Below are 25,310 nucleotides of genomic sequence, written 5' to 3'. Positions count from 1 at the left end.
TGTTGAGAGACAGAAGGAAATGATCAGATATTTGTAGTGGAGTTACTATTGTTTGATCAGTGAAGCAGTGTCGTGTGTAAATAAGGTCTAGCTGATTACCTGATTTGTGGGTAGCAGAAGTAGGTGCTCTTTTTAGGTCAAAAGAGGCAAGCAGAGTCTGAAAGTCTGCAGCTTGCGGTTTGTCAACGTAAATGTTGAAGTCACCTAGCACCAATAAGGGAGTGGCAAAATTAGAAAAAGATGAGAGAAGAACATCCAGTTCATCTAGGAAGTGACCTAATTTACCTGGTGGGCGGTAGATGACAACCACATTTATGTAGAAGGGGTGGATAATGGTGACTGCATGGAATTCAAAGGAGCTGATTGTTGGCAGGGACGGTATCAGAGTAAATTTCCATTCTTTGGAAATTAGTAGTCCAGTCCCACCCCCTCTCCCTGTCTGACGAGGAGTGTGGGAAAAAGAGAAATTAGCAGAAAGAGTAGCATGTGTAGCAGTGTCCTCCGGCCTCAACCAGGTCTCAGTTAGAGCCATGAGATTATAGTCAGAATATGTAGCTATGGAGGTAATAAAATCAGCCTTGTTAACAGCTGATTGACAATTCCAGAGGCCCACGGAGAGAGAGAGTTGTGAAATAGTAGATACATGTATTGAACGAACACACACACACACACACACACACACACACACACACACACACACACACACACACACACACACATATGGAAATAATATAAACAAGATTGGTAAAATGAAAAGTCTGGACAAATGGTAGATGAAGTGTGAATCTTTTAATCTGATTAAATCTGACTCAATCGAGTCAAATCAAGTGATTTGAATCTTCAAGATCCGATTCCTTGAATTGAGCTAATAAATCACTGATTGATCTTTTAACGTAGGTTGATCCCCTACGTAATGTTGTATCATTGCTTGAAATTACAAAGAACCACCAAGATTGTTTTTTTCTTATAACACCCATTGTGTAATCGGTCACATTTGCAGACACCATTTAGATTTTTCCATCACTTGAAAAAAGTCATTGGGAGAACACAGACTAGCATTATCTCACACTCAAACAGAAAACTGTTATTTTGCAATAGCATATATCACAATATTAGTTTGGCTGTATTTTTATCAAGTAAAAACAGCCTTGGCCAGAAAAAGGAATTCAAAGCATTTAATAAAATCCTTGCAAGACTGATAGCAATAGACTATTCATCTTCATAAGCTCTACAAACAGACACAAAAACATAATCCATTCTACATGAGCTTTCAAATGGAACAAATAACATCTTTTCTTCCACAGCTTCAATAATCCTGAGGGTCTGGCCCTCTTTTCTTCTAGGCTCACTATGTGAAGTTTCACTATGTCCATTCACAAATGGAGGGAAAAGGCCTTCAGGGGCCAGGAATGACTGACGTGCAACAGAGTGCCACTATTAGATGTCCATTCCTCTTTTCAGCAAGCCTTCAGCCCACTTGCCAGGAGATATCTGCCAATTCCTTGCTCTAATTACAGCTAAGTTAAACAGAAAGACGCGTCAAAGAGACCTTTGGATGCTTAAATGACAGATCTGCTTGTGAAGGGTGAGCTGGTCTTCATCCAGATCCATACAATCTGTTCAATCGCAACTCTATTCAGTTTATAGACTGCCTACTGTAGCTGTAGTTGATAGCGGGCACCATCAGATACTGGATTAAGATGCTATCGAGCCTTGCTGAATTCACATGCCAATGCAGCAAACAAGCGCTTTGATTTCATATGACAGCGACTGAAGTTGGAAACAGCATTTTCTCATTATTTTGTTTTGAATATGTAAAGGACAAAATGTATCTAGGAGGTTGGGGTGATGTAAAGACAATAAGGCTCTTTTTTTATTTCCTGATGTTAAAATAGAATACAAATCCCTCCCATTTTGAGGCCCACGTAATGAAGGAATGCGGTTTCCCCGAATTGATTGTCAGCCACATATTAACATGTCTTCGTAGTAACGCGTTTAATCATATTTACAAGACAGGACGTGCACAACACAACTGGGATTAAAAGATCTGTTCAGCTCTCTGTGATCATCATCAAATGTGATCAAGAATGAGTTTAACAAGTTTAAAAACGTTTTTAAAACTGTACATGTTTGTAATAAAGTAAGTAAAGTAAGACGATAAAATTACTGTAATTCATCATCACAGCCCCATGTCAGTACAATTATAAAAAATGACGCTTCAATCCCGGTTTGTGGAATTTAACTCAGGTTTATTTTCATTAACATAACGGATATCAATATAGCAGTGTATATTAACGTGTATCTTGTCACATTTGCCGTGCAATAACAGTGTAAGTTAAATGTGTGCGCTGTGTGCGTGTGTGTGCGTAAACATTGTAATGACATTGTGTGTGACTCGTCGTTGCAGAAAGGCTTGAATTACCTTCACAACAAATACATCAAATAATCATTGGGAAAGTTCTTACTGTAGTATTTCTCCCAAATGTTACATGTGATCTGCTTCCTTTATGTCTGTCACTGTGCTGTTTATCTGAGGTAGTGGGAGATTGAGGCACACTGATTGGACGGTGGGTGGGGAGAACTACCATTAAAGGCACAGGCAACAAAAACATTGTGCTCAGAGCAGAAATTCCAGTATTCTGAATGGTATTATAAATAATCTGATGGGTGTTTGAACTGACTTTATAGATACATTCTGCGGACACAAAAGATCTTAAATCTTGAAAAAGGGGTAAAATGGGTGCCCTTTAACGCAATGAAAAGCTGACAGAAACAAAAACAGCCGATGATGTGACTACAGAAAATTGTTGTGGTTTTACAGACAAGGCTTAAAGGAATAGTTTACTCAAAACATCACCTGTTAAACCTGTTTGAGTTTATTTTATTTTATTTCTTTCTTTCTTACTTTCTTTTTCTTTCTTTTTTTTTTGTTTAAACACAATTTAAGTAATTTAAATAAATGTTGCAAACCTTTAACCATTGACTTCCACAGTATTTGTTTTCCCACTACCACAGTCAATGATTACAAGTCTCTAACATCTTTCAAAATATATTGTTTGTGTGTTTAACACATGGAAACTCTCAGTTTTGAAACCACTTGATGGAGAGTAATATTTCTTTTTTGGGTGAGCTGTCTAAACTAAAAAAAATGTGCAGTTAGAGATCTTAAAATACATCACTGCCACAGATTTGTCTTAAGACGCACATTAGTAATGTGCTTTCTAAATAATTTATAGAAAAGCTGCTTTTTGAAATACCCTAATTTAGATAAAACCAATGGTCCTGGCTTAAGCTAAACCCTGTTTGTGAAACTGGCCCACAAAGTTTACATTAAAACAGGCTAAGCATTTTTTTAGGAAAGTAAGCAGAAAACATTTCTATAAAAAAAACTCCAGTGTCTAGCAGTGGCTGGATGCTAATTGAGGCAGTTGCGATGTCCTGTAGTGATAATTTAGCAGAACCGAAACGGTGTGTAGGAGGGACACCCATTTACCTCCATTACTGCACCAGCACAAGGACCCCAACAGTCTCTAAATCAAATACATTTCACCAGCAGCATCCAAATCGAATAACAGGCTACAGAGCCATCAGCAGTGAACAACCGCCACCTGCTTTAGGCTTGAATGGTGGACATCAGGATGACAAACACGGACAGATAAATTGCGAGCAGCGATAAAAACGCTGACTTATTGAGTGCTCGGGTATCATTTGGGAACACTATTTGTTCTGACCTCAACCAGCAAACTGGCCATTTCAGCTTGACCTTTGACCGTCATATGGATTAGAGCCCACCTCCATTATTCAGGCCCATTTGATCAATGAGATTGTGAGCTAAGCAGCAATTAGCAAAAAGAGCTGAGAGGTTCTCTGCTGAAAACCCGTCTAATGAGGTGTGTGAGGGGCCGATGGGCACACATGATCAATAGAGCGAGAGAGAGAAATAGAGGAAGGAGAAAACACAATCTACTTTTACGTCAACTGACAGTTACAGTAAAAACAAAATAAGCCTTGGCCTTGGTAAAGACGACATACTGTATTATATCAAGTCTGCAAAAAAAAATAATAATAATGGTGCGAGGCATGTGTTGGCTTAGGCCCAATCCCAATTCTATTTTTGTACCCCTACCTCTTCCCCTTCCACTTAGCCCTTGCAACCGAGGTTCTTGCTTCAAATGAGTTCAGATGATAGCGACTACTGTATTGATTCCAGCTGTGGTATATTTTGGTATTTATCTCAAGGAAATCACTGAAGCCATGTATTATGTTATCATAGCGATCTAATGTGCCAATAAGATCGTAACAGTACTTTGCATTTACATTTTTGAAAATGCTGTATTTTTCAATGCATGCAGTGCACAAAGTAGTCCAGAAATTAGATTTATTATTGATTGGCTGAAGATCTCATTGAGCAACCTGAGGTTAAGAGTTTTGAACAAAAGCATCGTCCAGGTTAGCAGGTCGTCACAAGATTTAAAACTTTTACTAGTTTTTGTTATGATTTTATACGTTACTAGGCCAAATCTTTAAATGACCACACTGCTAGTTTTCAGCAAACCTGAAAGAGCTTGCTAGAAGGCTACAGTGTGAATTACTGTGGCAGTTTGGGTGGGGCGGACCCTGCTACAGAAGCCTTGACAGACATCACAACAAGAAAGAAAGTAGTCTATACCAATCATAATATGAAGCTTTACCTGTAAATATTAGATTTCTAGCTCCGACTGTAAATCATAATTGTGGCCACCTTTATTTATTTATTTATTTTTGATTTAAAGTTTAGTTTACTGATAAAATTAATGGTAGTAAACTGAATGCAAAAAGCCGAAATGCTTGCTGTAATATTTACAACAGTAAGAACAATGGTAATGAAATTAGGGTAAAAATTAAATAAATATTAGCATTTCATTTAAATGACTAAATATATACCCCTACATCATGCACAGATGTAGAATTAAACTTTTGACATGTAGGCATTTTTAACTTGCATTAAAAAGAGCAGAGAAAACAGAAATATACTGTCAATTTACATGTGCACATGCTTATTGTTGCTTCCAACAAAGACGGTTAGATTTGCTTCAAGTTTGGAAGTCCTAGGTCAAAGGAAGAACTCAAAACTGCACTGAAGACCAGATGTTACAGTGAGAGAAAAATAAATTCCTAGCAACTTCCTGACAATGATAGTAATAAACTCTACACAAACACATCTTCAATAATAAATACCCTGATTCAGCACATGTGCTGCTAACACAACTTCTGGAATCTACAGTCAACAATAAGACTCTTTCCGGAATAAAATCATTTGAATTCCCTCCAAAAACCCCAAATCCATCAGCCACTCTCAGATGGAGGGTATACATACTATAGAAGTTAAACCTATAAAGGTAAACCTATGCAATAAGCTCTATTAATCAGACTTCACAACAGCATTTCTCAGCTATAAAGCACCAACGCCACCTGCTGTACAACTATAGGAATAAAAAAGGGTGCTGTAAAGGAAAAACATGCCTCGGTAAAAGAATAGTTCAGACAAAACTGAACATTTCCTAAACATTTAATCACACTCAAGTGATGTATAAGAATTTAATCTGTTGAACACAAAACAATACATTCTGTCTTGAATGTAAATTAGCCACTGATATCAATAGTAGGAATAAAAAAAAAATTCTATGGAAGTCAATGACTATTTCAAACATTCTTTAGAAAAAAAAATCCCTGATGTTCAACAGAAGAAAGAAACTCAGGTATGGAACAAGTAGAGGATGAGTAAACAAAATAATTTTTTGGGGGGTAAACTAACCCTTTAAAAGTGTTTGTTAACTGTTAGCAGACTGTCATGTGACAAACAATGCAGTTGTTTTCAGAATAAAACCCCAAGCCATGCAAAACTATTCTAAAATCATAAAGTCAGCAAGTAAAACAGCGGAAATATACAGTACAGTTTGAAGCAGTAAACAATATTGTAGCATTTTTGATTTGGCAACCAGTTAAATCATGCAAAACTAAATTATTATATATTTCTTTGATTGAAATATTAAAGTGATACATACATAAACTTACTGTAGATCAAAAGTTCATACTTGCATGCAGTACTGCAATTCCAACAAGACATGCCAAATTGAAATGTACTAATTAAACATGCATTTGCTATTCATTCTCATACATTTTGCATGTCTGTTTGGGTACATGCAAGTGCAATTACAGGGTTAATAGAGAGCTGTGAAATGATGGCAGGATTAGAGGAGTATATGGTTCCGTCAGGTCGTACTGGGAAAAAATGAGCAGGATGGATGAATTAAGGGGGGGAAAATCTATATCAAACTGATGTTTTGTGGGAAACCCATCAGTACATACCCAGAAAGAGCCTCTTAGGAACTTTGATTTCTTCGTCCTTACTGTCTGTTGCTTCAGACAAATAAGACAAATAAACAAAACATAAGAACAGGGAAAGAGAGGGAAATAGATTGCATCGCTTCATCTTCTACACAAAAAAGGCCCTGAAAGCATGAAAACAAGACCAATTCATATTTCATCCTGGAACCAAACATTAAGGAAGCATATTATACATTAAGACAGCAAAGCATAATTTATATTGTGGCATTGGGGTGTTAAATATCCTTGCTCATTCTCATTTATGTAATGGGTCTGACTAGTACAAGAAATAAATGAGGTTTATAATTATGTTGACAGACAGACAGACAGACAGATAGACAGACAGGTAGACCATCTATTTATCCATCGATCCATCCATCTATATATGACGTAAAGTAAGTTCACTTTCGCTTTTGCTCTTGTGGATAGGGAAACCTTACCGCACAGTCATCAATTAGCCTATAAATAATTAATTTAGTTTGTTAAGCGCAAAGATTTGTTTCAAAACTATTCCTAAATTCAGTTCTAATTTCCAGCAAACGAATAAATGATTAATAATAACAAAGTTTGGTCAAAATACTAAGTTATTTTCAAATACACCTGCTATGCCCCATATGGCGCACTTTGCGCCTGACAATAGACCGATTTTGTTCTGGTCTAAAGAACAGACTATTTACAGTTTCTCAAAATAGCAACGCGCCAAAACACGCCTGCTTTTTTAGATTAGAACGCCTATGGGCGCACATTTGAGCGCAAATGCATTTGCTATATAAACAGCGTGGCGCAATGCCTCAAAATTACCCTTGCGCCGAGGTGAAAGTATTAAAAGACTATTGCGCTGCGCCTTGCGCCGGGTGTATGATAGGGCCCTTTAACTCTAAGGCACTTGTAAAAAAAAAATGTTAAGGCAATGAAAGTGTTCCTTCAATAGACAAGTTTGAATATTAAGTTAAGTTCAGATTTCTAGTTAGATTTATATGCTTCTAAATCACTGTTATCTATTTTTTTTATCAAAAAATAGAAAACTAAAATAATTTTTTTTAATTTTAATGTTTAATAATAGTACGGCTTCTGTTAAAATGATACTTTACCCCAAAACGAACTTGTCCTCACCATTTACTGACACTGGTTCTAAGCTTTTATGGATTTCTTTCTTCTGATGCACACAAAAAATATATTTTGAAGAATGTTGGGAAAAAAGAAGCCACTGACATCCATTGTGTTTTTTGTTCTTACTATGGAAGTAAACAGCTGTTTTTTCCCAAACCTTCTTCAGTATATCTTCCTTTGTGTTCAACAATAGAAAGTAACTCAAACAAGTTTGTTGAGGATAAGAGACTTTGAAACATAGTTTGACTGGTATTTTTTTGACAGATACCATCACTGCGAGACTACAGCAGATGATGATCATTCATGTTTTTATGCCCAATTGGGCTTATTCAAAATTACATAACTGTAAGATTGTAATTTTAATGTTGAAAGTCATATCTTAATTTGATTAATTTTACAGAAGGTATGCTTTTGCAATTCATCTAGTTATTCTGAACAGCCTTAATATGTCTTTAGGAGAGTTTACGAGCATCATTGCTGTTAAGGACAGAGGTTAACAATTTGGATCTCTTGGATTTCATGATAAAACAGACAGAATTGTATGACGTCACACTACTGTCTTTATATCCTTGATATCGACACACAAAGAAAACGGTTGACCCACTAAATACAGACAGAACAGCATGCAAACCAACATATATAAGCTGATCAAACAGGATGTCCTTGGGTAAACAGACAAGTTAGACTGTTGGTTTAAAACTTCATATTTGTCCAAGGAGTGCCTTTAAGTTTATCTTGTGTTTCGTTCAGTTGTATATGTTTGAAATATTGTTACTCAAAATGTTTTATTAATACTTCAGAACTAGACATACTGCAATTTTTGTGTATAAAATTATCACACTACATGTGTTCAGGTTAGTGTGATTCACCAAGTATGACATGCTCATGGATCAACATCAACATACCAATTGAATTTAAGAGAGCACTGGCCTTTTGGGGGAATATGTTCATTTTACAAATGCCCTGAAGTTAAACAGTTGAGTTTTACCATTTTTTAATCCATTCAGTCAATTCCTGGGTAAGGTCAAAGACAATAGAATACACAAGACGTGTCACTTGTATAGTTTTGAATGGGGAAAGTGTAACAGTCAAGATGGCAAATGAAGCCCCACCTTCTAGTACAGGAGCCAATCATTAATCGCTACAGACTGATGATTATCAGGGGGAGGGACTCAGACCAGATCCAAGTTTCTGCAGATTTTGTGTGATCATTTAGAACAGAGACAGTTGTTGTTTCATTTAATTTGGGATTCCTAATATGAAATTTATTCGTAAGCTTGGCGTGTAATTTTGGAGAATTTGACGTTTCCCTATTCAAAAAGAATGCCAAGCATACTGCCCAAGAGGCGTTTTAAAGATGGCCACCGAGTGAAATGACTTGCAGGGGAAAGCAGGGGTGTCCAAACTCGGTCCTGGAGAGCCACAAAGTTTAGTTCCAATCCCAATCAGACACATCTGGGCTAGCTAATCAAGCTCTTTCTACACTTTCTAGAAACATCCTTGCAGGTGTGTTGAGGCAAGTTGGAGGTAAAATCTGCAGGCTAATGGTCTAATCCAATTCAATGATTTATGCTAAGCTAAGCTAAAGGGGCTACTGTCAGATCCAGAAATCATCTGAAAGGATTTAAAAATTGGTAAAGCTCAACTGTTTAATTCTAGTGGACTTGTAAAAAATGTTTACAAGTGTTCCTTCAAGGGATTGAATATTATGTTAAGTTCAGGCTTATAGTTAGATTTATGTGCTTCTACATTACTGTTATCCAACTATTAATCCTCTCTGATTTTGGAAATAATTTACAGTTAGGTTTAGGGGTAGGGATTATGTATGGATTATATTTTCAAACAGGAATAATGTTCCACATTAACAACATAAATGTTAATCCAAGATTGCATCCTACTTTGCAAAACCAGAACCACCGTGTGTTCATTTTATGTTGGATTTGGGGGGGAAATTGACAAATATCACTTCTGTTTCATGCCAAATTTAAGGTGTGAGTATGGTAGCTGTCATGCATACTCATAGTTAGTCGGCATCTAAAAAATAGAATGTACTTGTTCAAAATGTGATTGATATCTATTCTAGGAGGAACCTTTGTAACAGGGTGTTTATAAGAAAATGTGAGGTGCATATAGAGAGGAAAGGGTCCGTTTCCTATAGTTGGATTTTCAAGCCCATTTGACAAACTTCATTAAATAAATCTCAACTCTTTCATAATGCTGGAATTAGAAGCGAGAACTTTGAGAAGTGAGTTTTCCTCATATTGGCACTGCACATCGCCTTTTCGTCTTCAAAACATCTTTATAGTTTGGTTTCTGCATTGATATGAACCTCTCTTCTTAGTAACCCACAGCGGCATAAACCAGTACGCGTTGCTAAACAGGCAGTGATGCAGAAGCAGGCATTGATTTTTCAATGAAAGCGGAGTTCAGTCAAACTACTAAATAAAAAAGTAGCAATATTAACTTCTGAAATGTAGAAAATTTTACTGTATATACATAATCCTTTGAATAAGAGAAATTTTGATTTAAATTTAGGGTGCTTTCACACCTGTGAATCGATTCAGTTGTTCCGAAACAGAGATTAAAATTGTTACATTGTTGCTCTTTGCTCTTGGAGCGGTTCGCTTTCACACTGCAAAGTTTCTAATCGGACCAAAAGAGCTAAAACAAGTCACGTGCGAGTAAACTCTCCTTACAGCTGTCAGGAGAGGTGGTGGTTTGGTGGTGATTGACAGGGTGCGCGCGATGTGTCTGAGGAGAGACACGGTGGGGAGGGGTGAGAAGGGTGCGCGATGATGCCTATTTGAGGACTGGGAGAGAGACACGAGATTACCGGGAGATCATCACTCGTTTGCGGGCATACGGAGACTCGCGAAACTTCCCGCCATACTCATAATTCTCTCTTCATATAGCCGTAAGCCTATTACATATCCATAAAACACTGTGATATAACCGCGCTCGGATCGGATCGCTTTCTCACTGCAATCGAACCGCTCCAGGGTTCGTTTCAATCGAGCCGAGACCACCTCATTCAAGCGATCTCGGAGCGATTACTTTGGCGCGGAACAGAGCGCGATTGCCCTGTTCACATATGCCAATCGAACCGCGCTAACTGGGCAAACGAGACACGTTCCGAAACAAAAGTGTAGGTGTGAAAGCACCCTTAAATTATTACACACTACATACTGTTTAGCATTCTTAACATTTGTATGTTGTTAACAGTACATACAAATTCCATTTCAAACTAATTTGAGCACTCCTGCTTAAAAGATGATGGCAGTTTGAGAGAACAAACTCTTTTTTTTTTGTAAACTTTGTAGCACACCACAAGCATGGTATAAAGACTGAAAGACTGATGTTCAGCAAGTAGGCAGCCGGTCAAAGTTCATCCAGAGCCTCCTTGTGTGATAATCTTGTGAGTCACATTCAAAGAAAGACCCTGACCATGTGACTTCATCATTTACTGCAATTCAATAGACTGCATTCAGCTAAACAGACAGGGAAACCAAGAATGACAGAATTTCTTTTTAAAAAAGAGAGAGAATTGCAGAAATAAAACTGATTATACATTATCTGCAATACTGTGCTGAGAACAGCAGCTGCACACACACTTTATTGGACAATAAGGCTGTAAAAAAGTGATAAAGTTTCACACCTGTGAACGAGCGGCGTTTGGTGTTGAGTTCAGTGGCCATGCGGACGCTGGTGCACAGATTCAGCATGATTAACATTGTGACGATCATGATTATACTCTGCCAAAGTAGAGGAGTCTCAAAGTAACGACCAAACCTGAACCAAAACACAAATATATAGGTTAAATAAATTAACATAATACTGTGATGTTTCTACATAATTTAACCATTACTTTCTTGATATGGCACTAGAACTTAGAATTGATTGACTTTTTACTATTATTAGAACACAAATAACTCAAATTACTTGTGGTAAAAAAAAAGCTAATAAAATTAATAATAATAATAATAATAATAATAATAATAATAATAATAATAATAATAATAATAATAATATTTAATTTTATCGTTTGGATAAAATAAACATCATTTAAATATTTCATGTCTTTTAAACAAGCTTTCTTGCACAAAGTCTTCAAAAAACATAATATCTACATTCAAGAACACATTTTTCACAAATTATTAAAGAAAGGTAAACACTTAATTATTATAAATTAATCATGTAAAAAATCATAATTTATCAGCATATAATAACAAAACTTTACTATAATTATTAAAAATAATACATTTTTAAATATCTAATTTTGTATAATTTATTTTGCCATTTTTAATCTAAATTGAACAATTTAAATTATATATATATATATATATATATATATATATATATATATATATATATATATATATATATATATGTATTTATCTTATATTAATGTCAGTATTAGGGCTGCACAATATATCATTTAAGCTTCGATATTGCAATTGTGTACATTTGCAATTGTCACAGGATCCGCAATGTCAAATTAGGATTATAATTGATCAAAAAACACAGTTCAGTACACATTATTTGTCCAGTCATTGTAAATCTGAACCATAACCTAATAGTGTAAAAGATTATTACTTGGATATGTTTTTACCACCTGCCACTGCACGATCTAAAGCAGTTTAAAACTTAGTTTTTAATTATTTAAATTATAAGTTTGTCACTTTATGAAAGATTAATTTTGTTGAATTATTTAAAAAATGAAGACTAAACAGTGTTTTTTCATTCCTTTATTTTATTTTCGGCTTAGTCCCTTTATTAATCAGGGGTCGCCACAGAGGAATGAACCGCCAACCTATCCAGCATATGTTTTACACAGCGGATGCCTTTCCAGCTGCAACCCAACACTGGCAAACACCCAAACAATCTTGCATTCACACACATGCACTATAGCCAATTTAGCTTTTTCAATTCACCTATACCGTATGTCTTTGTACAGGGGGAACTGAAGCACCTGGAGGAAACCCACGCGAACATGGGGAGAACATGCAAACTCCACACAGAAATGCCATCTGACCCAGCCAGGGCTCGAACTAAAGACATTCTTGCTGTGAGGCAATTGTGCTACCCACTGCACCACCAATTTTTGTCCCTCAATATAGTTAGATTCCACCACAAACAATAAAGCACTGCTTATTTTATTTGTATCCATGTTCTGTTGTTTTCATCTGTGCTTTAATTTGTTAAGAATTTTTACAAATATTTTATGCAGATGCACTCCCTACAAAAACATCCCAATCAATTTAAATATATCCATTCTTTCCAAACAATTACTTAAGTCATATTGTGAAATTATATTCATTTCTAAATATATATTGTAGAAACATAAAATATCGCAAGGTCAGTTTTTTTACCGATATCATGCAGCCCTTGTCATTATAATTTTTTCCGTAAATGTAAAAGAAAAAAAATGAAATAAATAATAATAAATATAATAAATAAATAATTATGTATGTATATATGTATATATATATATATATATATATATATATATATATATATATATATATATATATATATATATATATATATATAAAATGATGAAAAACAAAAGTTACAAAGGTTGTGCATTACATTAAAGTAATTTATAATATGCTAATCAGAATATTTCTGTAGGATTGTGACACTAAAAGACTTAGCTTAAAATGAAATAAATTACAGTTTAATTCTTTTAATCAAAAAAAATCAGGCCTTAGTGAGTTATTAACATCTTTTAAAAACATTAAAAAGCTTAATGATTTAAAACCTTTGGCTGCTAATACATAAAAAGTATTATATATTATATTATATATCATATATTATTAATTAGAATGACAAATTGTTATACAATTTACAAATAAGAACCTTTTGCAGCCATATCCAGCATGATATTACTACAAGTGTCTCCTTATAAACACATAAAGCAGATAAGTGGATTAAGTGTCACAGTACATTGTTTCCTCTTATAGATATAAGAAATGATAAGGTTTATCTTACCTAAATAGTATTCTTAATATATTGGCCACCAGCAGGACCAGGCACACATAAGTGGAGAATCCCTCAGCATTTTGGGTCCTTCGGATGTCCCTGTACTGAGGGATGTATGGCACTATTCCTCCAAAGATAATGGCAACAGATGCGACCCATGACACCACTTGATGGACAACATACAGGACCTGATCCATAATCACTTCATCCATGTTTGGCTGATGTTACTGTCCTTTAGAATTTAATCAACTCAATGCGATCACTGGCCACTAATTTAACGTTAATTAAAAATAAACCATTACTATTTGGCTGCTTTATTTACATATTAAAATGGAAATATTGATGATTACTGGCTGTATATTCTACGCAACGACAGTATAAGTACTTTCATTGTCCCAGTCCCCATTAGATCCAATTCATTCAAGTGCTTGCCCTTTTTCAGGAAAATACTTGCTAAGTCAATCGGAACGGGTCCTCAGCGAGAGTCCATATTAGATGATGTGTATTTTCTGTCTTACGGTCCACGCAGATAGAAAAAGAGTGCTGTATAACATTTTAAAGCTGCTGTGATCCTCTCTGCTACAGCTGGCTAATGCTCATAACAATACTTCCTCGTTTTCCACGTCACATATCACGTTATAGATTCATTATAGATTCATGAGACGCACGGTCCTAATGTCAGTCGAGCTCCGTTACGCACGTAGTAATAACGAATTTTTAAGTTATTGTTAGTTCACTCTATTGATTCTGCATTATATTTATATATATATATATATATATATATATATATATATATATATATATATATATATATATATATATATATATATATATATATATATATATATATATGCCATCTCACATATTTGAAAAACACGACATGGCCTGATTTTTAAATAACTTTTTAAGCGTATTATGACAGCCTGATATGATATAATATTTGAGTAATACTCTAAAATTCCATGAAGCAACTCAGACTTATGTAACAAGTCATAAAATCAACGGTGGTTATTATCGGCGCAAAATGATGCTATCCATCAATGTAACTTACTGCAAATGAATTCACCGTTGGCTGAAAACCGTATATTTGTTTGACACTTTAACGTTGTTGTGAGTTAGCAAGGTCTAGCATTATTTTTTTTATATATATATTTTTTGTTTTATTATTTTGTTTTACCTATTGAGTTCTTGTATCTCTGTATACTTTTTATATACTTTTCATTTTTGTATACCTCCGGCATTGTTCTGTATGTATCGTTCTTGCGTTTATAAAACTAAAAAAAAAAAATTGAATCACCATTGCTACATAAAAGGGTTAAATGTGGCTCTACCTACGTAAGAGGAAGTTTTTACAGCAAACGTCAATGTAAATTATGAATGAGATAGAAAAGTTGAGAAGTTTTAGAATTCACTTTTAATTATGATCAAATCTCTTTGAGACTTTTTACAGGGTTATTTTCAGACGCTTGCTGTTCCAGTTAACGTTGCCAGGAGCTGAAACGAACAACAAAACAAACCAACTTAGCAAACAAATCATGGCAGGATCCGAGTCAAAAGCTGCCAAAGATTTGACTGCAATAGTAAGTGTTCATTTTCTCTAAAATTCTAGATTTAATCATTGTTTTGCGGGTTATTTTAAAGTTTTACAAATCCGTTCTACTTATTTCTAGATGGAGACGACTATGCAGCAACTTCAGAGCAGGTTTCAAAACCTATCTGAACAGATCATCTCTAAAAATATCTTGTTCAAATGCATATTACTTTTTCGAACTCTGCCTTTAATGATTCATTAAAGAATACACGATAAAAGTGGTGGTTGAACCACAGTAACTGCTAAATCTGTTACATGACAGACTAACCACAGTTTCAATAAAACCCTAAGTATCGTTAGTGTAGAAAAACGTAAACTAAGGATTTGTAGTTCCCTTTCTGAAGTTAAAAAAAAAAAAAAAACTATAAACTAACGTGAGTACTGGTTTAGTTGATCTCCCAGCCTGTGGCTTGGTTTTAGCTGGTCTTTCCAGTTGGTCTGGCCATCTAAGAATTGGCCCAAACTCCTCTTAAACCAGTTAAGACCAGCCTATGTGACCAACTGAAACCTATCAGTTTAGACTGGTTTAAGCTGTTTTTGTTTGTTTGTTCATTGTTTTGTTTTTTAGGGAACCAGAAATCAGTCGTAGTTACTACACTGTAAAAATATAGCTGTATTTGATTTTTTAGTTAAGTCAAATGAACTTTTTAGTGATTTCAACTTGCATCAAACAGACTAAAAATATTAAGTAACTTTAATCTAGTTGAAACCTGATTAACGAATCAAAATAAGTTACAAAACATTTTCAAAATAAAGTAACAAAAACGATTGTTGTCATGACTGTTTGTCATATTGTTTACAGTGAATAAAAATACATATAGAGTTAAATATAATATAGTAAATATAAACATTGAGAGAGTTTTTATTTTAGAGTTTACAAAATTAGTATAAAAAGTATGTGCATTGTCCCTATAATACTAGCATGCATTAGACAACAAAACTAAGAATGGTAATATTAATACTGTTGTAGGTTTAAACTTCCTAAATGCATTTAGTTTTAATAACTATTACTCCTCAATCCTAAAAAATATATATTTATGACCAGAATCTGTGTATCACATATAAATGTAATAAAAATGTGATTTACCATTTATTGGCTGCGGAGATATGGCTTGAAATTGCTACAAAAGAACTGCAGGTTTTCCTTAATGCCTGAACTGGATGAGATGGGAACTCGTATCGACGACCTGGAGAAGAATGTTGCTGATCTTATGACACAAGCAGGAGCAGAAAATCTTCAGAAATCAAAGCAAGTGTATCTTTATTTGTTGTGTTTAATTTCCTAATTAAAATACTTTAAGATGTTTCAACATTATTTAGACTAAGCCAGGATTAGTCCATATTTAAGTTCGGAGATGTACGGTATGCCCATTAATGGTCATCTTGAGGCAAAACAAAGGCACTAATATCTTTTAGAATCATTAAGTACAAGTTTATTGGAGCTGAAACTGCTCAGGCTTATATATTTTAGTCAGGGACTTGACTAAACCTTTTGTTTGTGAAACTGGGGTGGATCTATAATTATTATTTTTTCTGTTTTTTTACACAGTGATACTGATGAGCGAGCACGATGGCCAAAGCAATGAGCAGAAAGGCTGAGCTCAACATTTTTGTGTATTAAGTTATGCATTTATAGTTTACAGGTGCCTTATTTTGTATTCCTTGTTTACAATTTCATATACATGTTTTATGTGGACCTTGTAGCCTACCTTAAGCAATAAAGTTTGGCTTCGTGTTTTATTTATTTTTTCATTAAATTTTCTTTTCAGCTTAGTTCATTAATTAATCACATCACAGAACATCACACCAAAATGTCATTCAATGAGGGCAAATCCAAAATAAATAAACAAAAGTTTCACCAACTTATCCAGCATATGTTTTATGCATTGGATGCCCTTCCAGCTGCAACCCAACACTGGGGAACCCCCATACACTCTTACATTCACACACATACACCAAGGTCAATTTAGCTTATTCAATGCACCTATAGTCGCAGACTGTAGGGGAAACCGGAACAGCCGGAGGAAACCCACGCAAACACGAGGAGAACATGCAAAACTCCACACAGAAATCCCAACTGACCCAGCTGGGAGTTGAACCAGCGACCAACCTTATTGCTGTGAGGCGATCATGCTACCCACTGCGCCACCGTGCTGCCCTTATGTAATTTTTGTACAGTAAATTAATATAAAGTATTCATTGCTGACAAAATGAGCCTTTTTAAAGCTTTTATAAGATTATTAAATGGGACATTAGACCATAATGACATAGTAAAAACTGATATGAAGCCATGAAAGAAGGCAAAGGGGCTCTAATTATCTTAGTGCTACTGTAGATTAGAGCCCATTTTGACTTTGCTGCTGTCTTAATATCATATCATGGCTTTGACAAGATGCTAGAATTCAATTCCTCTTATATTTTGTTCTATACTAAAATAAGAGCATCACGCAGTTGCTGCAGTTTTTTCAGATTAGGCAATTGGGTGTAATGAACTTCTTTTCATTTTGAAAAACTGAAATGATTTGACATTTGGAAGTACACATCCCAAAATATGGTCAAAAAGGGATACACAGGTAGGCTATCAAAAGTCAAAAGGGGTGTAAAGTGGGCCAGACCATTTACACCACACAATTACATAAGCAGCTTGAATAATCAAGGCAGGATGGATCCAGGCTTTTATGTTATTTATGCCAATTCCAGATTTAATACTATTTGAATATTGCAACAGAAATTGTGACCAATGTCTATTGTTCTATTTTGTTTTTCATTTGTAGCTTCACTTTTCTTCTGCTGTAGCTTACCTGCTTAAAGGTTTGACATGTTGTGCATTCAGAGTCTTCTGCAGAATGAACTTAAAACCAAGCATTATTATCTAGCACCAACAAGGCATCTATTGAACTGCTGCTCAATATTCATTAATTAATTTTATTTTCGACTTAGTCCCTTTATTAATCAGGGTTCACCACAGCAGAATGAACCGCCAATGTATCCAGCATATGTTTTACGCAGCGGATGCCCTTCCAGCTGCAACCCAACACCAGGGGGTCAACTGAGGACAGTTGCATGTGCTGGCCAGTTTGTTTTCTGTCTACTAAACTGATAGTAGGCTACAGTTGTTTTACTTTAAAACTTTAACAGATTGCTTTTTTTTCCTAATCATAAATGATGTCATAAATTTGTATTTTAAAAATTACTCTTGTTTTAATTTGTTTTATTGCAACTTTTTTGTAAATCTTTTTAGTACATCAGAAAGTGGTTATGATGACACCTGACTTGCTAAAAAATAAATAAATAAAAAAATCACTAAAATGCAGTATTTAAATCTTATAGTTAACTAGAAACTGAGGCGTATAACTGCAAATAGGTCCACTTTTTGAGAAAAAAAAAGAACCACCCCTTTCACCATGCTGGCTACAGGCCTGACAGTAACGTATTGCGTAACGCAGTAGTGTAGGGCATTATTTGTCAGATATGGCAACCAAAATCTGACATCTGATAGACATTATAGTGGTAACATTCACACAACGTTGAACTCTAACATCATTAGACATTTATAATTGGTTGATTTTAGGTTGGACAGTTTCTAATACCCATAGACAAGCAAAAATAAAGTAGTGACTGCAAGTTGAAGGAAAGTAGTAGAGTAAAAGTACCCAATACTGCATTAAAATGTACTTGAGGGAAAGTAAAAGAACACATTTTTAAACCTACTTAGTAAATTATAATTCCTGAGAAAACTACTTATTTTAGTATTTTGAGTATTTGTAAATTGTTACTTTACACCACTGGCTACCATGAAGTGATGCTGATTAGATATTTGCTGTATACAACTGAAGAGGTGTTCCTTATAAAGCAGCCATGTGGTGTAATTTTCATTTAGTCCAAGATAAGTGCCAAGTCTTTAATCAAAGTCCTTGTTCGTACTGCTTTTAAGTTTGTTGATCTCCCAATACACTCAAAATACATTTTCGTTTCAATTCTAAATTTAGGAAAAAAAGGTTTACACTTACAAAACTTGCTCTAGTGAACGTGAAATTTGCCCAACAATAAGGTTTATGAAATAAGTATTATTTTCCTTTTCACATTTATGGAAACCAAAGATAACATTCTTCATGTAAATTCAAATCTGCATTCACATTATCTTTTATAAAATCAAGAACATCACACCAAAATGTCATTCAATGAGGGCAAATCCAAAATAAATAAACAAAAGTTTCAGCATTTACTAAGCAAAAAGAACAGTTGGTGTTAATATCATTCTTAAGCCTTTTAAGATTACACTTGAATGAGCGTGTCTAGATGTTTCCCAGAGATAGGTTGTGGCCAATAGTATCTGGATGCAGCCTTTATGATGCAAGCTAAGATTGCATCACTCAGCGATGCAATGTCAGACATAATGCACTCAAATGGAGTGAGTGACGCACTGTGAGGGGTAGGGTTATGGGTGGGGTTAGGTGAACCCATTAAAAAGCACTGGACGCAGCTCAGGTTGCACTGCACCAGGTCTGCATCCAGACCTCTCTCCTTGTGGCTGGAAGGGCGATCCCAGATTAATAAAGGGACTAAGCCGAAAAGAAAATGAACGAATGAATGAATAGCATCTATGAATCAGTTTAAAGGGGACTCTCTTATTTTGTTTGCTATAAAAAATGTGTGGGGTAAAGTGACCAATTTTTATCCAGGAAATATCATTCACAAAACCATTCTAATTTGATATTACATAAATCACAGTAACAGAATCTTCCTGAAACAATTGCATTTATAAAGGGTTGAATATAAATTCTCTACCACACCAATAAACCCTACCACAACATGATGGATCATGAACTTATGTCAGCTGCTATTAAAGTCATTTATGGACAGTTTTTTACGTATTTAACATGTTTGGACTGTCGTATTATACTTTTCCGCATTAACAAAGTGTTTAGTTTAGTTTAGTTTAGTTTAGTTTAAGCTGTTAGGACAGAAAAGTGCATCAACAATGAAAAAGCGGCTGTTAATGCACTTTGGCCAGCAGGTGTCAGCATTGTTTGTCTCTTCACAGATCCAAGACCAAGGAAAGGAAACTGAAGTTTGATGCCTTTAGCCAGACAAGCATAAATAAGGGGATTTAATGTTGATCTGTGCACCTTATGAGTAGATAAAAAAAGAAAATTCACAAAAATTTTCATTATATCCCACATATGAATATAGAACTATTATTCATCTTTTATATTTCGTAAAATTACTTTGATACATGTTTTGCACAATAACTTTTTATTTTAAAAAGGTTATACTTATTAAAAGTGACCACCAAGTCGCATTTAAATGCAAAAATATTTCCCTTAGTGCCCGTGTGGTTTATTCGAACTATCGCGAGATTTGAGCGGACGCTATTCACCAAAGATACGCCACGGCCGTCGCCCTCAAGGTTGCCAAGGGAGACTACGCAAGAAATGTAACGTACGCCTGTGGGCTGGACCGTGAGTTGGAGAAAGGGAATGTCGATCGGTGAGAGATCGGTTACAGAGGCGGCCGGGAGCGTCAACAGAATGGGTGAGTATTTATTCCCTTTCTCTTTAATAAACAGGCAGTTTGTCCAACTCTTCTGTAAGTAGATTTATTGTCAGATATGTGCAGCGTCTTTTACGGGCGCGTGTTTAGTTGCGCGCGGAAGATGCGTTTCCTGAGCGTGTGTTAACCAACAGACAAATAGATCGACTCGAGCGGTCGGTTTCTGTGTGGTTTAGTGTTTATGCTGTTTACGTGACGATTAAGGTTAGGTTTTGTCATGTAAAATTTTAATTGTACGTTTTTACTAACAGCAATGTAGTGTGGGTGGTGTAACGATAACATCAGACAGTGCTGTGCTGTGGTGCATAGTATTCATCTGTCTTGATATTTCCACTGTGTTTCAAAGAAAGCAACGTTGTACAAAACATAACCATAAAATATTGTTCAGAAATTCATGGAATACTATAATACGCTAAAGACTGTGTGTTTAAGCAATGAATGTAGTTTTCTGGCCAGACATTTGCAGCTCTTGGAGAAGCACCTCCATGTGTTTGTCACTCTCAGCTTAGAAATATTCATATGTGAGTTATGCAGTAAGTCAGAGATGTCAGTTTTGCTTCTCCTGGAGGCTTTTGTTCAGTTTCAAACACATCACACTGAAACCACAACACTCAGACACATAAACTAGATAATCAAAGTCTTCAGGATCACTACAAACTTTCTGACGTGTGTTGAGCTAAACACCCGAAAGTGAGATTGCATCCACTTGTTGTAGAACTGAACACTGGATCCATGGAATGATAGATTGATTGAGAGGGGGTGGATGATGGAAGCATTAATCGAAGGATGGAAAAGGTTTTTGGATTGACATGGATGGATGTATTGATGGGTGAAGTGAGTGGATCTGTAATCATTAGGAGTGTAGGTACAGCTCTTTCAGCTCAGTGTGCATGTTGTTTTAACCTCTGAATTTGTAGAACATAATTCTAAAGTTCTATACATATGTTCATTTTAACAAATCAACATTGATTCTTAAATCATGGAGTCAATATTTTTGTCTATGCAGTTTCAGTTCTCATGTAAACTTTTTCAGATATAGATATAATAAGCACAGCTCTGGTTCAAAAATGCAACAAGCTTTGTGTGTGTCTGTGTGTTTTTAACACCACATCATAGTTCAAATTCCAAGTGCATTTTATCTAGAATCCAAACAAAACTATGTGGTTTTGACTCTCTTTAATGTGGCATGACAGATCCATGGACAGCGTGAGTAAATGTCATCATTCTTTTCTCTTTACAATTAGTTATATTAAAAATAAGCAAACATGGTGCAAAGAAATCTTTCAGATTGGGAGCTAGTGGCCAGGATGCACAAGAAAAGAAACCAAAAAGTAATTTTGGTGAAATCCTTACATCCCTTTAAATTGACATACTCTTCACCACTGATATACGGCTCTCATTTTCGCATATGTTGTTATTCTGACCTGAAGTGACAAGCGCGTTGGCGTGGATTCCTTGATCATTTACAATTGGCTTTGCGCTCTCAGTCCCAGCCCACCATCAAGCATTTTTTCTTAGAGGATGACAAATGGAAAAACCATTGCAGCCGTGCTGATTTAAGTTTATGGAGAAAAGTAAAAAGCATGGCATTGTTTGGATGCGCTGTGTTTGTCTGAGGTAATTAGTCTACCGTTACTAAAATTCCATACAAAGTGTGAAGCAGTCTGGTTAGTTGAATCTTGATGCACTTGTGTGATTCGGACCTGTTGAGATGTTTTCAACAAGGTGCGGTTGAAAAAATGCAAGCACATACGCTTCCAAATCGCTTCCATACACGTGCCTCCATTGGAAATGACAAACTTACACCCTAAGCTTAATGCCATTGCACTCATGACCCACATTTAAATAAAACTATAGCGCTTCATACCATATTTCCTTTTTTATCTATATTGACAATGGTGTTCGGTCAATAAATATCCATACCGATTTTATCGCCCAGTCCTACAATCTTCCCTAGTCCCTAATCTTCTATCTCATGAAAATGCTTACTCGGAAACTGTGAAAAGACTAATTAATGAAAACAATTTGTAAACCTAAACTTAACATTTATGCTTTTGTACTTAAAGCAAGTTATTTGCCTTATCCAAAATGTATCAAAATAAAAATAACTTCAAATCCAAGTTACTTTATGTACCCAACTTTTATTATATATATTATATTATATATTTATATATTAGTGTCTGAACCACAAACATGTAAACATTAATACCTAAATGTTTTATTTTTATTTAAAAAAATAAAAATTTGCACACGTAAAAGTAATACACTGCAGTAGGCATGGGCCGGTATAAGATTCTGACGGTATGATAACCTTGGATAAAAATATCACTGTTTCACTATATAGAGATTACTGCTCTAAAATATATTCTCTTATTCTAAACGTCTGGGTAAAAAACAATAACTTTCTCCCATTTGAACAAGTCAACACATTATATATTTTATTTTGAGGAACATTTAAAATATTTTGCAACAGTAAAGATGTCAGGCTAAATAATTCAAATTAATCATTGACTTCTGCTGTCTTCATTAGCTTCTAAAGCACAGATTTCTTTACAATTGAAAACATCATTGGATATATTTTCTGCTGGAGATACTGTTGTCCTAAAAAAAATCTTACACATACCGTAGGAAGTATAACAGAAAATCTTGGTGGTTTTAATACCTTGACTTTTCCAAACCACGCTATACCTTAAACAGTTATTATCTCACACCTGCACTACAGGGGCAAAACAAAGCAAAGCATCTGACATAAATCATCAATAAATGGCACTTCAGGAAAAATGTTATTTTTGTAAAGAAATGCAATTTTTTTTTGTTATTTCAAGTAGCGTGCTAATGCTAGCAAATAGTTTGTTTTCATGCAGACTTCATGCCACTAATGTATAAAGATGAGTGCAAACCAGTACTTATTAACTTTGAAAATCAGTAAGATTTACTAAACATTCTCCTTTACATTTGCTTTGTTCATATTTAAGATGTTGCATGTTTTTTCTATTAACATTTTTATCAATAACACAATTGTATGAATACTGAGACTTTACACAGAAAGGAGAAATTTGTGTTGGCATCTCACAGCATAGCCATTTCTAAGTTTGATCTCATGAGGTTTCTCTTTTGTTTGGCTCAAGACCCCGTTGGACTCTTGCTCAGTGAAAAGAATTCATTCATTCTTTATTTATTCTCATGTTTAGATCACATGGCTGCTCGAATTGGTTCTGTCCGTTCACATGGGACTAATTTTATTTAATTGTTTTTACCATGTCCTGAGGACTAATTTATAAACGCAAATATACAATCAAATTTGTTCTTTAATTCAATGAATTTCATCTTCCGTCAAAAGGGAGGAAGTCAGGTTTTATGACAGCAGAATCTTACCATGCAAACCATACAAACCATTGATTCATTTATTTTCTCTTGGCTAAGTCCCTTACTTATCAGGGGTCACCATGGTGGAACGAACCGCTAACTATTCACCCATAGTGTACACTTGTACACACTTTCATTCACACATTCACTCATACACTAAGGCCAATTTAGTCCATCCAATTCACTTATACAACATGTCTTTGGGCTGTCGGGGAAATCGGAGCATGAGGAGGAAACCCATGTGCACACAGGGAGAACATGCAAACTCCACACAGAAATGCCAATTGGGCCACCTGGCACTCGAACCAGCGACCTTCTTCTTGCTGTGAGATGACAGTGCTAGCCACTGTGCTGCCTACCATTTAAATCATTTGCTGTTTATTGAAATATACTGTTTCATGCTGATTAGATTTGTCCAGCCATGTTTGTCAAAATAAATATAGTTGCATTTTTCTTCCCATCCAAAGCTTGATTTATACTTAAGTGTTAACTGATCGGCCCTTGAGTGGTCGTGGCTTTCCAGCTCTTGATGTGATACAGTTGAAATAGTAAGATTGGGAATGTGTGTCAGAACGGTGGGTGGTCAGAATAGCCTTTATGGAGCATATTGTCTGACTCTTTTCATTGAGTGTGTGATGAGAACACCAGGCAGAGGTTGCTTGCTTTGCTCAGGTGCTGTCGTATCCTTTGAGTCAACAAATCCTTTTAAGGGTCCTATGATTTCCAGAATCAGTCATAAAAATGCAACTTACTGTATTGTATGGAATGTGGCAATATTTAGTGATTGAATATTATATACAGTTGAAGTCAGAATTATTTGCCACCTTTGAATTTTTTTTTCTTCTATTTTAAATATTTTCCAAATGATGTTTAACAGAGCAATGAATTTTCACAGTATGTCTGATAATATTTGTTCTTCTAGAGAAAGTCTTATTTGTTTTATTTTGGCTAGAATAAAAGCAGTTAAATCTTTTTTAACACCATTTTAGGGACAAAATTATGAGCCAATCAGAATTTTGAAGTCCAGAGCTTGAGAGGAGTCCAGAGAACACTGTGAACTTTGATTCTGACAACAGTTGTGTAACGCCCCAAAAATTTCATTTCTGTCTTCATGTTATGATGTATTTGCGACCGCAAAAGCACACGTGACGTGAGCTGACCGCCAGCTGTTACCACAGAGAGGGCGGGTGTGCGCCTCTGAATGAAGTCTACTTTAGTGAACAGAACCTGCATAGGCTGTGAATAACAGGTAATAAAGTTGTAAATTACGTTCAGTTTGTGGCACAGAGTGATCGTTTGGGAGCAGCGCAGGAAGTGAACCGCTCTTAGCAGTGGAAATGAA

At 35.3% G+C, this 25,310-nt stretch overlaps 3 protein-coding genes across 11 annotated transcripts in view; 2 read left to right on the top strand and 1 right to left on the bottom strand.

The window, feature by feature from the left end:
* The window catches only part of slc66a2 (solute carrier family 66 member 2), a 62,723-nt gene extending 48,651 nt beyond the window's left edge, over positions 1 to 14,072 (bottom strand). For 2 of the 5 annotated variants that reach the window (XM_087295505.1, XM_087295503.1), the window contains exons 1-3: positions 13,468 to 14,072; positions 11,132 to 11,265; positions 6,349 to 6,399 (exon numbers count right to left, since the gene is read on the bottom strand). In XM_087295505.1, coding sequence (XP_087151631.1) covers positions 6,349 to 6,399; positions 11,132 to 11,265; positions 13,468 to 13,670 — 388 coding nt within the window. In that variant the 5' untranslated portion in view covers positions 13,671 to 14,072. Of the gene's footprint in view, positions 1 to 5,563; positions 6,262 to 6,348; positions 6,400 to 11,131; positions 11,266 to 13,467 lie in introns of those variants that run through there. The other 3 variants (XM_087295506.1, XM_087295504.1, XM_087295507.1) reach the window with 2 other exon arrangements.
* A 721-nt stretch (positions 14,073 to 14,793) lies between these two features.
* Positions 14,794 to 19,860, top strand: hsbp1l1 (heat shock factor binding protein 1 like 1). 2 transcript variants are annotated; one of them, XR_015516261.1, is made up of 5 exons: positions 14,794 to 15,038; positions 15,129 to 15,195; positions 16,208 to 16,298; positions 16,599 to 16,692; positions 16,819 to 19,860. XR_015516261.1 is itself a non-coding variant. In NM_001136185.1 (4 exons), the coding sequence occupies exons 1-4, from the start codon at positions 14,994 to 14,996 to the stop codon at positions 16,633 to 16,635; spliced, it is 240 nt and encodes a 79-aa protein (NP_001129657.1). In that variant the 5' UTR covers positions 14,794 to 14,993; the 3' UTR covers positions 16,636 to 16,809. The 2 variants fall into 2 exon arrangements, 1 of the variants encoding a protein (NP_001129657.1); NM_001136185.1 differs by lacking the exon at positions 16,819 to 19,860 and having other exon boundaries at positions 16,599 to 16,809.
* Positions 19,861 to 20,521: 661 nt separating this feature from the next.
* Positions 20,522 to 25,310, top strand: part of septin7a (septin 7a) — a 94,373-nt gene continuing 89,584 nt past the window's right edge. For 2 of the 4 annotated variants that reach the window (XM_087294149.1, XM_087294148.1), the window contains exon 1: positions 20,522 to 20,584. The gene's annotated coding sequence lies outside the window, so the exon portion shown is untranslated. Of the gene's footprint in view, positions 20,589 to 25,310 lie in introns of all 4 variants that reach the window. The other 2 variants (NM_001442031.1, NM_001442030.1) reach the window with 1 other exon arrangement.

The sequence above is a fragment of the Danio rerio genome, chromosome 19 (assembly GCF_052040795.2).
Source record: "Danio rerio strain M-AB ecotype USA chromosome 19, GRCz13ab, whole genome shotgun sequence".
Lineage (NCBI taxonomy): Eukaryota > Metazoa > Chordata > Actinopteri > Cypriniformes > Danionidae > Danio > Danio rerio.
This window is presented reverse-complemented; position numbering and strand designations above follow the sequence as displayed.

Excerpts from the sequence above, each read along its gene's own strand:
- hsbp1l1 (NM_001136185.1), top strand. The coding sequence starts at position 14,994 with ATGGCAGGATCCGAGTCAAAAGCTGCCAAAGATTTGACTGCAATA. Across the intron at positions 15,196-16,207 it reads TGAACAGATCATCTCTAAAA|TGGATGAGATGGGAACTCGT; the intron begins ATATCTTGTTCA and ends TAATGCCTGAAC. Across the intron at positions 16,299-16,598 it reads GAAAATCTTCAGAAATCAAA|TGATACTGATGAGCGAGCAC; the intron begins GCAAGTGTATCT and ends TTTTTTACACAG.